Source organism: Hyla sarda (assembly GCF_029499605.1).
Source record: "Hyla sarda isolate aHylSar1 chromosome 2 unlocalized genomic scaffold, aHylSar1.hap1 SUPER_2_unloc_2, whole genome shotgun sequence".
In the NCBI taxonomy this organism is placed as follows: domain Eukaryota; kingdom Metazoa; phylum Chordata; class Amphibia; order Anura; family Hylidae; genus Hyla; species Hyla sarda.
This window is the reverse complement of record NW_026607607.1, coordinates 318493-335107: the sequence shown is the minus strand read 5'-3', so window position 1 is coordinate 335107 and position 16615 is coordinate 318493. Positions and strand designations below refer to the sequence as shown.

The following is a 16615-nucleotide window of genomic DNA, read 5'->3' as shown; positions in this document are numbered from 1 at the left end:
AAAAGGGTATCCCAAACCCCTTATACAAGGAGCACGCCAGAGAGTGGACGAATTAGAACAAAGTGCTTGCTTGAAAAATAATAAACAGGGTAATGCAGAGGGGGGTTATAATGATGAATTTGATTCTGTTTTCTAACTAGGTATTACACTTCACACACCAATATTTTTTTTACATTTATTTTTTATTTTTTGTATAGGTAATATCACCAGCTCATATTATTGTGTCATGATTACTGGCACCATATGTAGTCCCCCAGTTATTCTTCTTTAGATGTTTTCCGTGTCCTGTGCAGTATCTCTCCCAGAAGTCCACTTGATGGCCCCCGTGGTGGTCTACACCCCGAAGTCATCAATTTTTACTCTAAGAGAGAGTGTGCAGCTGTTTCTGGAGACGGTCAACAATAACCTCTGCATGGTGGAATAATAGGTCACGATGTTTATCAGGATCAGTAGAAGCATCACCCACTCGATGATTATGATGGGGATTTCACGGATCTCGTCCCAGTCTTCATCATTATGGAATAATTCCTTTAATGTTTCATATCCAAAATAGAAAACTACACAGACAAAAGTCAGGCCACAGCAGGTGCATCTACTATGGTGGATGACTTTTTTTGCTCCTGGTAATTTATACATCTGGATGGACTGCCCAAGGTAGTATAAGGCTTCACATGTAATGGAAATTATCGTGCTGACAAAGTGTATCCTGGGATATTCTTCGGGGGACAATACATGCATAACAGCTGTGGAAAAACAGGAGGCCCACACAATGGCCAGCAGGATCCTCTGGATCAGGACCTGATGACCCCTGAACTCTTCAGTATGCATAACCATATACTTATAAATAAGAAAGGTTAGTACCAAAGTGCCAATGGACGTCCCTATGAATCCAATTCTGAATAATATGCTTTCGGGAAAGACATTTCCCACGTCACTGTGAAGGAAAAGAAACCAATGTTATTATGGATATTTCCTCACTCCCAACCCATGAAATAAGAATCATGTGCTTGTTTATCTTACCTGATGCTCATCAGTGGCGAGGCTGCATGGCCGAGGACGACCGTCATGATGTAGCTGGTGGCAAGCCAGGCCGCACACCAAAACGCCAACAGGAGGGGGACGAACCCCAGTCCTTTTAGCTCCATTTCAGACAAGTAGAAAAAGAAGACGCTAATCTCACTATTCTCACTAATCGCACTGGAACAGACTGAAGGCTCGGGCGGCTGTCAGTGGGATGTCAGGCCTCCAGCTGTCTATGACATCACATGTGACATGTCAGAATGACTGCTTGTTTCTTTGAGCTGCCATGATTTAGTATCTGCTATAGACAGAACCTGATGTTTTTACTATGGACCTTACAGACCTCAGAACCCAAGTAATTAGTGCAGGGGCTCCATTTTGATCATCTCATATTTCACATTATTTGAGTTCCAGGGCTCAGATACATTTGCATCCTCTATAGCAGTGGTCTTCAAGCTGTGAACCCCCAACCGCTGCAGAACCACAACTCCCAGCATGCCCAGACAGCAACTTTGCATAAGGAAATAGTCTAATTAAACTTTTCTTATATATAGAATCCCTGAAATCTCCAATCTCTCCTTTTATTGCTTTATGATCTGTGTTACTTATTTGTAAAAAACAATGTTTCTGATTGTCTTCCCCCCACACACTTATGGGCTATCTCTTCAAACGACTTTATTTGACCTAAAGCGTATAATTGATTTACATAAATAAGCCCCTTTTCATCTAAAAGAGTGAATCTTTAATTTTAAGGAACTCTTTAAGTGCTTTATTCGACCATAATGAAGTAAAGTCAAAACTCCATGTGATTTAAAAAATAAATTTAAGTTCCCCCCATACTTAATTATCTAGATATGCATGGGTGTAGTGAGTATCCCAGCTTCCAAAATCTCAAAAATATCCTTCATTTTTCAGAGGCTTTTTCAAAAATGAAAGAAGCGATCTGATTGGTTGCTATGGGCAACTCAGAAACTTTTCCTCTGGGCAGGTTTTGATAAATCTCCCTCTATGGGGGAGATTCATCAAGACCAGTGTAGAGGAAGAGTTGTGCAGTTGCCCATAGCAACCAATCAGATTGCTTCTTTCATTTTTCACAATGCCTTTGCAAAATGAAAGAAGCAATCTGATTGGTTTCTATGGGCAACTCAGCAGCTTTCCCCATAGACCACAATGGGCCTACTGGTTTCAATGGGCAAAAAATCAGAGTTAATGCACTAGACACAGTTCTCTATACCATTAACCCCTTCCCGACCCATGACATACAGGTACGTCATGAACATTTTTGCCGCTACTCGCGGCATCCCGCAGCGCCCGGTAAGATGGTGGCTATCACTGATAGCCAGCCATCTTACCATGCGACCACGGGGGGTTTCATCCCCCCCCCCCCCCCCAGCGATCGCTGCTATCAGCTGGTCAAATCTGACTAGCTAATAGCAGCGTTTCGCTATCAGAATATTTAGCAGCGCGGTGTGTAAGTCCCGATCACGGGGATCGGGACACACACCGCTCTGCTAAGTGTCCATTACCCATCCCCCGGCATCACTTACCCGACCATGCGGTGTCCCGAGTGGTCCCGTTGCGAGCGACGTCCTCCAGGCGGTCCCGGCGGCGCTGCGTCCCAGCGGTGAGTTTCCGGCAGCAGTGCGGCATCTTCATTGGCAGCAGTGAGATCGTCGTAAAGCGATCTCACTGCTGCCTCTGGGAGTTTCAAAACGGCAACTCCCAGCATGCCCAGACAGCCTTTGGCTTTCTGGGCATGCTGGGAGTTGTAGTTTTGTAACATCTGGAGGTCCACAGTTTGGAGACCACTGTATAATGGTCTCCAATCTGTGCTGTTCCAGATGTTGCAAAACTACAACTCCCAGCATGCTCAGTCTGTCCAGGCATGCTGGGAGTTGTAGTTCTCTAACATCTGGAAGAGCATAGATTGGAGACCATTATACAGTGGTCTCCAAACTGTGGACCTCCAGATATTGTAAAACTACAACTCCCAGCATGCCCAGACTGCCCAAGCATGCTGGAAGTTGTAGTTCGGCAACATCTGATCCTTCAGATATTGCCGAACTACAACTTCCAGCATGCTTGGGCAGTCTGGGCATGCTGGGAGTTGTAGTTTTGCAACAACTGGAGGCACACTAGTTGGGAAACATTGTCCGTTTCCTACCTCAGTGCCTCCAGCTGTTTCAATTGTTGCAAAACTATAACTCCCAGCATGCACTGACAGACCATGCATGCTGGGAGTTGTAGTTTTGCAACAGCTGGAGGCACACTGGTTTGGAAACGCTAAGTTTGGTTGCAAAACACTTGAAAGTTTATTACTTAACTTAGTGTTTCCAAACCAGTGTGCCTCCAGCTGTTGCAAAACTACAACTCCCAGCATGCACGGACAGCCAAAGGGCATGCTCGGAGTTTGCAACAGCTGGATGTTTGCCCCCTCCCCCCAATGTGAATGTACAGGGTACACTCACATGGGCGGAGGTTTACAGTGAGTGCTGCAAGTTTGAGATGGCGCAAAATTTGCGCTGCAGCTCAAACTCCCAGCGGCAAACTTGCTGTGAACCTCTGCCCATGTGACTGTACCCTAAAAACACTACACTACACTAACACTAACCTAAAATAAAAAGTAAAAAACACTACATATACACATTATCCCTACACAGCCCCCCTCCCCCTAAAAAATGAAAAACGTCTGGTACGCTACTGTTTCCAAAACGGAGCCTCCAGCTGTTGCAAAATAATAACTCCCAGTATTGCCGGACAGCCATTGACTGTCCAGGCATGCTGGGAGTTTTGCAACAGCTGGAGGCACCCTGTTTGGGAATCATTGGCATAGAATACCCCTATGTCCACCCCTATGCAAATCCCTAATTCAGGCCTCAAATGCGCATGGCGCTCTCTCACTTTGGAGCCCTGTCGTATTTCAGGGCAACAGTTTTGGGACACATATGGGGTATTGCCGTACTCGGGAGAAATTGCCTTACAAATTTTGGGGGGCTTTTTCTTTAACCCCTTATGAAAAGGTGAAGTTGGGGTCTACACCAGCATGTTAGTGTAAAAAAATAATTTTTTTACTCTGACATGCTGGTGTTGCCCTATACTTTTCATTTTCACAAGAGGTAAAAGGGGAAAAAAGATCCTCTAAATTTGTAATGCAATTTCTCCCGAGTATGGAGATACCCCATATGTGGGCGCAAAGTGCTCTGGGGGCGCACAACAAGGCTCAGAAGGGAGAGTGCACCATGTACATTTGAGGCGATTTGCACAGGGGTGGCTGATTGTTACAGCAGTTCTCGGAATCAGAATGATAAGTAAAAGCATTCCAGAGTTATTAATGTTTAAAGTGACAGTGGTCAGATTTTCAAAAAATGCCCAGGACCTGAAGGTGAAAATGGGCTGGGTCATGAAGGGGTTAAAGGGGTACTCCGGTGAAAACCTTTTTTTTTCTTTTAAATCAACTGGCTCCGGAAAGTTAAACAGATTTGTAAATTACTTCTATTAAAAAATCGTAATCTTTCCTGTACTTATTAGCTGCTGAATACTACAGAGGAAATTATTTTCTTTTTGGAATGCTCTCTGATGACATCACGAGCACAGTGCTCTCTGCTGACGTTATTATAATAATAATAATAATAATAAGTCTTTATTTATTGTTGTCCTTAGTGGGATTTGAACCCTCTCCAGCTCCACTATATCTTTCTTGTACACTGGTGCTCAGTACTGTACACAGTACTCTATATGAGGACTGACTAGTGATTTGTATAGCGGTAGCATTATTTCCTTGTCGTCGGCATCTATGCCCCTATTGATGTACCCCATGATTTTATTAGCCTTGGCAGCAGCTGCCCGACACTGGTCACTACAGCTAAGTTTACTGTTACCTAAGGCTCCTAAGTCCTTTTCCATGTCAGTCGTCCTAAGTGTTCTTCCATTTAATACATAATCCCAGCTCGGATTTTTGCATTACCTTACATTTATCAGTGTTGAACCTCATCTGCCACTTCCCAGCCCAAACCTCCAACCTATGCAGATCCATTTGTAACAGTGCACTGTCCTCTATAGTGTTTACCACTTTACAGAGTTTGGTGTCATCTGCAAAGATTGCTACTTTACTATTCAACCCCTCTGCAAGGTCATTCATGAATATATTAAATAGGACAGGACCCAAGACAGACCCCTGTGTGTACCCCACTAGTAACAGTCACCCAATCAGAATAAGTACCATTAATAAACACCCTCTGTTTCCTATCATTGAGCCAGTTACTTACCCACTTGCGCACATTCTCCCCCAGCCCAAACCTTCTCATTTTATGCACCAACCTTTTATGTGAAACCGTATCAAATGCTTTGGAAAAATCCAGATATACGACATCCAGCGATTGCCCCTGGTCCAGTCTTGTGCTCACCTCCTCATTAAAGCTGATCAGGTTAGTTTGACAGGATCAATCCCTCATAAATCCATGCTGATACAGGGTCATACATTTATTTTTATCAAGATATTCCAAAATAGCATCTCTTAGGAAACCCTCAAACAATTTACCGAGGTTAAACTAACAGGTCTATAATTCCCGGGGTCACCTTTTGACCCCTTCTTAAATATTGGCACCACATTTGCCATGCGCCAGTCCTGGGGAACAGTCCCTGTCACTATAGAGTCCCTGAATATTAAAAATTGGGGTCTGTCTATTACATTACTTTTTTTTATATATTTTTTTTATTTTAATATTAAACAATTACAAAAATACATTGTACAAATCCGATAAAACAACATCACCAATCGGAAGAAAAGCAAAAGCCATAGAAGCCAAATCCATACTTGTTTACATCCAAGAGTATGTCTAATCAAATTTGCCCATCTTACCAATAGCTCCCAGCAGTATAAACTCTATCGTACGAGGTACCTTCACAGGGATTTTACTTTCTACCTCTTTTATTACAGATTCCCAGAAAACAGATATCTTCTCACATGACCAAAAACTATGTAAATAGTCCGCCTCTTCCAAACCACATTTAACACACTGTGAAGTGATTCTCACCCCTATCCTATGTAAATGAAGCGCGGAATAGTGGGTCTTGTGTAATATCTTAAATTGTGTAATTTTATGTTCCATATTACGAGAAACCTTGCTTATATTTTGGGCCATAATGTCCCAATCTTCCTCAGACACACTACCCACTATTCCGGACCATTTGTCTTTAATTCTGTCGATCCCCCTTACTCCAATAATCTTATTTAATTTCTTATACAAAATTGATATTCCTTTTTTTTTTTAAAGTGCTCTATTTGAGTTAGTGCTTCTATGAAATTGTGTTTCTGTGCTACATATATCTCCTTATCTATCGTGTTATGGACTGCATGACTAACTTGCCAATAGTACAGCCAATCGTTATCACTAATATCATACCCCCTTTTTATGTGCTCAAATGAAAAGAGTTGTCCTTTATCAAATAATTGTTCCAGTCGTTTTATACCCTTACTATCCCAAAAAGTTGACTCACACTTCACCAATTCTTTAAATTTATTGTTACCCCATAGGGGTGTGAACCCAAAACTATTTCCTACATGTAATTCTCCCTTTAATCTTTCCCATACTTTCCTATATTTATACAATAACATCGTGTTATTTGACCCACTCTCCTCATAATCATCTAATTCCAACACCTCATATATGTTCACTTTCTCCTTATCTACTACAATCTTCTCCAGATATCAAAAATTTCTCCAATTCACGATTCGTACCAACTGCGCGGCCATGTAATAAACAAAGAAATTGGGCATATCCAATCCCCCCCTATCTCCAGGGGCCATAAAATATCTGTACTTCAGACGAACCCTTTTTCTTCCCCATAACAATCTACCCAGTATCACTTCTATCTTCCGGAACCAGCATTTGCCGATCCACACTGGCGAGGCAGCAAGAAAAAAAAGGATCTGTGGGAGGACCACCATTTTTATTATCGCCATCCTTTCTGACATAGAGAAGGGCATTTTAATCCATACTTCTACTCTCTTCGCTAAACTATTCAAAAGGGGCCGTATATTGTTAATCACAAACCTATCATTCGTGGCTGCTATTTTTACTCCCAGATAATGGAAACATTCATTTTTTTTGAACACGGATAGTCTTCCCACCGTCTCCCCCATATCTTCATCCAGGGGGAGCATAGTAGATTTACTCCAATTTATTTCCAACCCAGATAGAGGGGCAAATGCCTCGAACATCTTAATGATACGATGTATTTTTTCTTGTGGGTTAGTTACAAAAAGGAGGATATCATCTACAAATAACAAGATCTTACTCTTCTCTCCATTTACTCCAAATCCCTCATAAACATCATTATCTCTTATCCAAGCCGCTAAGGGTTCAATATAAATTAAAAATAAAAAGGGTGAGAGGGGGCAGCCCTGCCTTGTTCCTCTACTTAGTTTGAATGGGTAGGAGGGGGTTCTACCACCACACTCGCCTCGGGGTTAGTGTATAGTAGCTGAATATAACTCAAAAACCTCGGGCCCACCCTAACCCTCTTCAAAACTTCCCAGAGGTATTCCCACTCCACCCTGTCAAAAGCTTTAGTAGCATCCAATGACAGAATGGAGCGGGGGCCACGGGATCCACTCTGGATTGCTTCATACACCTGGTGGATATTGTCATGAACCGTTCTTCCTGACCTAAACCCTCCCTGGTCACCGCCCACCACTACCTCCACTACTTTATCCAATCTCCTTGCCAGTGCTTTCGCTATTATCTTTATATCTGTATTAAGCAAGGAGATATGAGCCCAAATCCAAGGGATCCTTATCTTTTTTCCTAATGAGTCTAATATTAGCCTCACACATAGATTTAGGGAGAACCCCCCCCCCCCCCTCCAGGATTTATTAATGATACCCAGCAGTTTTGGAAGCAGCAGGGTTGAGTATATTGTATATATCTAGAAAGGAATGCCGTCAGACCCAGGGGATGTATTCCCTTGGATTGATGCCAATGCCTCCTCCAATTCCTGGAGGGAGATTGGGTCATCCAGGGAGTCCCTGACATCCTCTGTCAAACTCAGAATATTAATTCCCCTCAAGAATTCCGCTACCTCCGCCCTATTAATATCGCTGCCCATATAGAGATTGGAGAAAAAAGAGCCAACCATTTGGGCTATTTCTTCTCTATCTGTGGTTATGCTGCCATCCTCCCTCCTCAGAGCCATAATACCACATTCGTCGCCTTGATTTTTAAGTAATCTTGACAGTGTCTTATTTGGTTTCCCTTTCTCAAAGAAATTAAATTGCCCACTGAAGAATAGTTTATTTTGTGCCTTTTTAAGTAGATATTCTTTATATTCCTCTTGAGCTGCCTTCAGTTCTAACAGCTGTTCCCCCCACTATCCTCTTCTATCCCTGCTTCTAATGTTGCCACTTTACTATTCAGTACTGATTCTTCCTGTGAGAATTCCTTTTTTTTTTTTATTGATTCGCCCTATATATAGGCCCCTCAAGTATGCCTTCATAGTATCCCATACCACCTGAGGGTTTGCGGACTTATGATTAATCTCCCAGAATGCCTCTATTTCCTGTCTAAACCAGTCCTGGTCGCCCACTAATTCAATCCAGTGGGGGTTGAGCCGAAAGCCCAACCTTTTCCCACCCATTACCTTACCTCCAATTTCCACCACCACTGGGCAATGGTCCGATAGGGTTTTAGCTTTATACTGCACCCTGCTGGTCCAGGTCATTGCATTCTTATCACACAGGCATAAGTCAATTCGGGAAGCGGTGTTATATGAGGTACTAAAACATGAGTACTGTCTTACTCCTGGGTTTAGTTTCCGCCACCCATCAACCCAATTCATCTCTCCACAGTATCTCGCCAATGCTGTTTCGTTCCCCCCTACATTCCTACCTAATTTGTATCTGTCCATACTAGGGTCTATTACATTGTTCAAATCTCCAACTATCCATAATGCCGAATGTGTCTTACTTTCGCTATAGCTCACGAGGTCCCTCAGAACATCCACTGTAAAAGATGGAGGAATATAAACAAAAGCCAAGATGACTGCCCTATCTTCCCATATTCCATAAAGAAATACATATCGACCATACTTATCTACCTTTGCATTCTTAGTCTCGAATGGTACCCTCCTGTGAACATATACTGATACTCCCATGGAGTAGGAAGAGAGTCTGGAGTGGTATTCTTCTTTGGCCCACTTCCTTGGAAGTATCTGCTCATCTCTTGACCTATGGGTCTCAACTAAACATATGATCGCAGGAAGGCACCTCCGAATATAATCGAAGACTGCACACTTTTTAATTCTATCCGACATACCTTGTATGTTCAAGGCTAATAATTTAAGCATAGATATATTTGCCTAAGAGAAAAAAGAAAAGAGAGAAGAAGAAGAGAAAAAAAAAAAAAAAAACTCTTTTGATCATCCCGTGCCATCCCTCCCTCCTTTCCCTTATCCTTCCCCCCCCCGCACCCCCCCCTCTCCCCATAATGCACCGTACTTCTACTATGTACTCCTATCCTAGTGACACCCCAGAGAACCCCCCAACCCCTCCCCCCTCCCCCCCGAGACGTAACATTATTACTCAACTAATACTTCCAACCCCTAATGCCACAGTAGTGCCTTATATTAGATGCCTTATTTATCCATCCAATCTGAGACTTCTTGTGGGGTTCCAAATATTGTTACCTTTCCCTTATGCTCAACCCGGAGTCTCGTTGGAAACAGCAGAGAGAAGGGCACCCCTGCGTTCTTTAGCCGCCTTTTTATCTCCCGAAAGGATGCCCTTTTCCTCTGGGTCTCCCAAGAGAAATCCGGATATAGAAAAATATTCTGTCCATTATACTGTAGGTCCCCCATCTCTCTTGCCCTCCAAAGGATAGTATCCCTGTCCTGGGAGGTATATAACTTAATTAGGATTGTCCTAGGGGGACCCCCCGGAGGGGGAATACGCCTTGGCACCGATGAGCTCGTTCAATCCCAAACATTGGGGTAAGATGCCCTTCCCCTATCCCCTCCTTCAACCACCTACTAAGAAACTGTATGGCAGAGTTCCCCCCCCCCTCCACCCCCTCAGGAAACCCCACCATCCCCTCAGGAAACCCCACCATCCTTATATTACAACGTCTGGATCTATCCTCAAGGTCAGTGAGCTTATCTTTAACAGATGTCCTCTCCTTTTTCAAGTCATTAACCTCCTCCTCCAAAACCTTAATCCTATTTTCTGTTTTAGGGGCTTCTTCCTCCAGTCTGGAAATCCTATCTCTCATTTTAGTCATATCGTGTCTTATCAGAGATACCTCGGTAGATACCACACCTAATTGTTTATTTATCTCCTCAATTGCACAATTAGATTTTTTCACCCCTCCCAAGATCTCCTCCAACATCTGTGTTCCCATAGGGGGCACAGACTGCCCTTCCTCAGTTTCTTCCACCTCCAAGACCGAGTACCTAGAGCCTGTTTTACTAGGGGAGAGATCCTTCTGGGTTCTAGTTTTTATACCCACAGCTGGAGACTTCCATATTTTATCCAATTTACCCATAGCCCCCTTATCTTTTTGTGGCGAGCTACCCCCTGATCTTCTGGGGTTCACCTTAGGGGCCATTTCACCCACTACATATTTGTGGGGTGTATGTATCACTACGGGGATATCACGGACCAACTTAGCAACTTTATACACCATAGGCCCCTCCCACTCGAGAATTTAAATCCTGTGATTTACAGCATACAAAAGTAGGAATTCACAGTCCCATATGGCTCTGGGGAGCGCTTAAAACCTAGGGTATCACACCCTGATCCAGAAATATCCACCACCAAATATAGCATACTAATATGCAACTATGGAATCATTAGCGTATTCACGCTCCCCCTGGTAGACAGTGCAATCACCCCCCAGAGTCACTGATCTTATTGGGTCCAGGGAGGGGTCCAATTTCATGAGAGAGGAATTCTGCTAAGACCAAGTTGTTCAATTTAGTCCATGAGTCCCGGTTTCTCCAAATCACTAGGAGGAGTGACCAGGCAGAGAGTCAGGCATCCAATATTGTCCATTCCACATGGGGCCAGTGCAAGAGGCTGCTGCTGTTCAGAATATTGCCGGGGTATTAATCAATGGTTTCACCGGCTTCTGCACTGTTAGATATTCATCACATGTAAAGTCTGATCGTTTTACTCAGCTCCACTCTCCATCCACAAGAAAGGGTCTGGGCCAGTCTATCCAAATCCCAGCAAGGAGTAGCGAAGTTCCACACATGTCCCTCAACACCTCCGCGTCTGTCTATTACATTACTTAATTCCTTTAGAACATGGGGGTGAATGCCATCTGGACCTGGTGATTTGTCTATTTTGATTTTTTGTAGGTGGCACTGTACTTCTTCCTGGGTTAGACAGGTGACCTGTACTGGGGAGTTTACCTTATCACACTGTATTTCACCTGGCATTTCATTTTCCTCAGTGAATACAGTGGAGAAGAATTTTAGTATATTTGCTTTTTCCTGATCCCCGTTTATAATTTCTTCCTCATCATTTTTTAAAGGGCCAACACTTTCATTTTTGACCTTTTTGCTATTTATATAATTAAAGAACATTTTGGGGTTAGTTATACTCTCTTTGGCAATGAGTCTTTCTGTCTCTATTTTTGCGGCTTTTATCTGTTTTTTACATATTTCACATTTTTCTCTATAGCTTTTTAATGCTTCTTCACTGCTGTCCTGTTTTAGTAACTGAAATGCTTTATTTTAGTCATTTATTGCCCCCTTAACATTTTTATTCATCCATATTGGTTTTCTTTTATTTCTGACCCTTTTATTCCTATAAAGTATATACATCTTACAGTGAAAATTTAAGATATTTTTAAAAGTCTCCCATTTAGTGTCAGTATTGTTCTTTTTGAGGACAATATCCCATTTTATATTGTTATGGGCTTCTCTGAGTTGATCGAACTTTGCTTTTCGAAAGTTCATTGTTTTTGTGGCCCCTCGAGAGATTCCCTTATTGAAAAACAAGTTATAATGTATTACATTATGATCACTATTTCCTCGGTGTCCATCTACTTGCACATTAATTACTCTGCCAGTTTCAGTACGTTGGTAAATATTAAGTCTAGTAGGGCGCCCCCTCTGGTCAGGCCCTGCACCATTTGGGAAAGATAATGGTCTTTAGCTATAGTCAGAAATCTGTTTCCTTTAAAGTCGAAGTCTGCCCAGTTCTCCATGAACCCAAACCCCTCCTTCCTACACCAGCTTCTGAGCCACTTGTTTACCTCCCTTATCTCCCGCAGCCTCTCTGGTGTGGCTCGTGGTACAGGTAATATTTCAGAAAATACTACCTTGGAGGTCCTTGCCTTAAGCTTGCAGCCTAAGTCCCTGAAATCATTTTTAAGGACACTCCATCTACCTCTTACTTTGTCATTGGTGCCAATATGCACCATGACTGCTGGGTCTTCTCCAGCCCCACCCAGCAACCTGTCAACCCGATCCGCGATGTGCCGAACTCGAGCGACAGGAAGACAACACACTGTTCGGCTATCCCGGTCTTTGTGACAGATCGCCCTATCTGTCCCCCTAATAATTGAGTCCCCCACTACCAGTACCTGTCTGACCTGCCCTGCTCTCCTCCCTCCCTCCTTACTGGAGCAGACACCCCCCTGGCGGTCAGAGGCAAAGTCCTGCTGCAGTACCGCTAGCTCTGAAATGACATCCCCCTCATCTGCCAACTGGGCAAACTTGTTGTGGTGTGCCAGTTCAGGACTAGCCTCCCTCACACTTTTCCCTCTACCCCGTTTTCTAACTGTAACCCAGCAAACTGCCTGACTGTCCTGCCCCTCCGTCCCACTATCCATCCCCACCTCGACCCCAGAGAGTACCTGCTCAGTGAGCAGGAGACTACTCTGCGGGTTGTCAATGCATCTCAGTGTTGCCAGTTGCTCCTCTAGATCCAGGATCTGGGCTTCTAAATGAGCAACTCGCACACATCTCGCACAACAATATGCACCCTCAAACTGTTGTTCAAGGATTGCATACATTGCGCAAGATGCACACTGGACTGCCTTTTCCAACATGGAGGTCATACTAGATTTGGGGATTGCAAAAATTAACAGAAAAGAAAAAAAAATCAAATATTTCAATTTAAACTTCCTGAATTTAAAGTCCCTTAATTTTAAGTCCCCTCACTTTTATACTCACTCACTTGTATGCTTCACACTCTTGTATACAGACAAACAATCGCTAGCTCAACATAGTGTATTTGCTTTATATTTATCACAACCACAACCACCTCTCTTCCACTGCCTGGAAGTGAAACTTTTTTTTTTTTTTTTTTCATTTACACATCCAAATTTAACGAAAAGTCGTAAAAGACCTGTGGGGTGTTAAGGCTCACTAGACCCCTTGGTACGTGGCTTGAGGGGTGTAGTTTCCAAAATGGTATGCCATGTGGGGGTTTTCTGCTCTTCTGGCACCATAGGGGCTTCCAAAATGTGACATGCCCCCCAAAAACCATTTCAGCAAAAATTCACTCTCCAAAATCCCATTGTTGCTCCTTCCCTTCTGAGCCCTCTACTGCACCAGCCGAACACTTTACATACACATATGAGGTATTTCCTTACTCTAGAGAAATTGGGTTACAAATTTTGGGGGCTTTTTCTCCTATTACCCCTTGTAAAAATTCAAAAACTGGGTCTACAAGAACATGCAGGTGTAAAAAATGGAGATTTTGAATTTCCTCCTTCACTTTGCTGCTATTGCTGTGAAACACCTAAAGGGTTAACACACTTACCCAAATGTCATTTTGGATACTTTGAGGGGTGCAGTTTTTATAATGTGGTCATTTGTGGGGTATTTCTAATATGAAGGCCCTTCAAATCCACTTCTAAACTGAACTGGTCCCTGAAAAATTCCAATTTAGAAAATGTTGTGAAAAATTGGAAAAGTGCTGCTGAACTTTGAAGCCCTCTGATATCTTCTAAAAGTTAAAACCTGTCAACTTTATGATGAAAATATAAAGTAGACATATTGTATCTGTGAATCAATATATAATTTATTTGGAATGTCTGTTTTGGTTACAAGCAGAGAGCTTCAAAGTTAGAAAAATGCTAAATTTTCTATTTTTTCATCAAATTTGGGAATTTTTCACCAAGAAATGATGCAAGCCTCAACAAAAATTTACCACTAACATGAAGTAGAATATGTCACAAAAAAACAATCTCAGAATCAGAATGAAAAGTAAAAGTATCCCAGAGTTATTGATGCTTAAAATGACAGTGGTCAGATGTGCAAAAATGGCTGGGTCCTTAAGGTGAAAATGGGCTGGTTCCTTAAGGGGTTAAACCCCACTGGCATTTGACAGATCTTTGGAACAGTGGGCTGTGCAAATGAAAAATTTTCATTTTTCTTTTGGCAGACCACTGCTCAAAAATATCTATCAGACACCTGTGAGATGTAAATGCTCACTGCACCTCTTATTAGGGGTGTAGTTTCCATGATGGGGTCACATGTGGGGGGGGGGGGGGGGGGGTTCACTGTTCTGGCACCATGGAGGCCTACACGTACATGGCCTTCAATTTCAGCCAGATTCTCTCTCCAAAAGCCCAATGGTGCTCCTTCTCTTCTGAGCCCTGTAGTTCACCCGCAGAGCACTTTACATCCACATGTGGGGTATTTTCTGACTCACAAGAGATGGGGTTACAAATTTTGCTGGGCTTTTTTTCCTATTACCCCTTGTGAAAATGATAAAATTGGGGTAACAATAGCATTTTAGGGATAAAAATATACATTTTTTTATTTTCACCTCCAACTTTAACTAAAATTTGTCAAACACCTGTGGGATGTTAAGGCTCACTATACCCCTTATTACTTTACGTGAGGGGTGTAGTTATCTAAATGGGGGTCACATATGGGTGTTTTTTATGTTTATGTCAGAACTGCTGTTACTACCAGCCACCCCTGTGCAAATCACCAATTTAGGCCTCAAATGTATATGGTACACTCTGTTTACACTAACATGCTGGTGTAGACCCAAAATTTACCTTTTCTTAAGGGGTAAAAGAAGAGAAAAAAAATTTGTAACCAAAAACTGTTGCCTTGAAATATGAGAGGGCTCCAAAGTGAAAGAGCACCATGTGCATTTGAGGCCTAAATTAGGGATTTGCATACACCACCAAATTACCCTACAGCAGTGCTTCCCAAGTAGGGTGTCTCCAGCTGTTGCACTACTTCCTGTTCAGGGTGTGGTTGTGTGATCGTCAGCTCCAGGAGAACCAGAGAACCAGAGAGCAGCAGGATTTTCACCAGCCCTCCCCCCCCCCCCCCCCAGGTTTGTGGCAGCCTTCGGGGAAGGGCTTCCCTGCATGAACCCCAACGTCCCCATCTCCCTTACCAGGCCGGCGGGAGGTGGAGGTGACATTGCAACGGCCAACTCCCAGGATGGGGTACGGAGATCCTCCAGGATCCGCAGAAATGCAGAACCAACTCCACCGTCCATATCTGGAAGCCGCAAGGCTGCAAGGAAGGCTACAAGCAAGGCTGCAGGTAAAGACCTGCATGAAGGTGAGGAGTTGAGGAGAAACATGGGGAGGCAAGGTACCTCTGAACCCCAGCAATGGGGGGCATTGGGTCCCAGGGAGTCTTTGGCCACTTTTGGGTCCCGACTCCAAGCAAAAATGGCGGAGTATGAGTGTCTTGGCAAAATGCTTCGTGGGCTAAGAGAGGACTTAAAATTTGCCCGTTACCAGGCTGATTACACCTCAAAAAATCCAAGGCCAGTGTATTCGGCTAAAGTGCGCACCCTGAAAAAAGAGGTTGAGGAGGTAGAAAGGGTGAGGATGGAGATCATGGAAGGGGCTGGTATCTTCAGAGAAAAACTCTGCAATGAAAGTCGGTTCAGAGGCCAGCAGAACCCAGAAAGAGAGGAGGAGGTCAGTCACAGCGAAAGCAGTGCAGAGGAGGATGGTGTGGAGGTGGATGGTGGAGGAGAAAGAGAGAACAGTGCTGAGGAGGACAGTGTGGAGGAAGATGGTGGTGGAGAAAGAGAGGACAGTGCTGAGGAAGGTGCTAAAGAGAAGCAAGATGGTGGTGCAGAGGAGAGTGAAATGGAGGAGGACAAAACCCAGAGTTCATACATAAATCCTGATCAGGTAGCCCTGCCTGTAACGTCAGATGACAGCAGTGACGACAGCGGCAGCAGCAATGGGTTAATTGGTGGTGGATTGCTGAAGGCGATTGTGCTCCAAGAGTCACCTACCCATTTTGAGAACTTCTCATTTGGAAATGACTTAGGCCCAGATACTGAGGTGAAGGGCAAGAGGAAGAGGAGAAATAAAAGGAAAAAAGGAGAGGTCACCAGACTTGTTTATTCTTCTCTCCAGCAGTCTGGGCCATCTGAAAAGGTGGTTCAGGCTGGTGGGCCCCCCAGTCTGCCCGACTCAGCTTTTGCTGTAAAGCGGGGCCAGAATGGGGGGTACATGGTGGATAAGGTTTCTAAGATGGCTGCAGACGCCAAGGAGCCCGCCTGTCCAGCCGGTAGGGAAGGGCAGGACAGGCTTAAGGTGGGCGACTCCGATGCTGCAGGACCACCCCAGGTGGGCAGGGGGCGTGTCCTAGTGCC

The 16615-nt window shown here is 43.7% G+C and overlaps 1 protein-coding gene across 1 annotated transcript; it reads right to left on the bottom strand.

The window, feature by feature from the left end:
* Positions 1-207: 207 nt before the first annotated feature.
* LOC130298366 (uncharacterized) lies at positions 208-1580 on the bottom strand. Its single transcript, XM_056551301.1, has 2 exons — positions 1021-1580; positions 208-934 (listed from the first exon to the last, which is right to left on the bottom strand). Exons 1-2 carry the CDS (start codon positions 1143-1145, stop codon positions 334-336), a joined length of 726 nt encoding a protein of 241 aa, XP_056407276.1. The 5' UTR covers positions 1146-1580; the 3' UTR covers positions 208-333.
* Positions 1581-16615: the final 15035 nt, after the last annotated feature.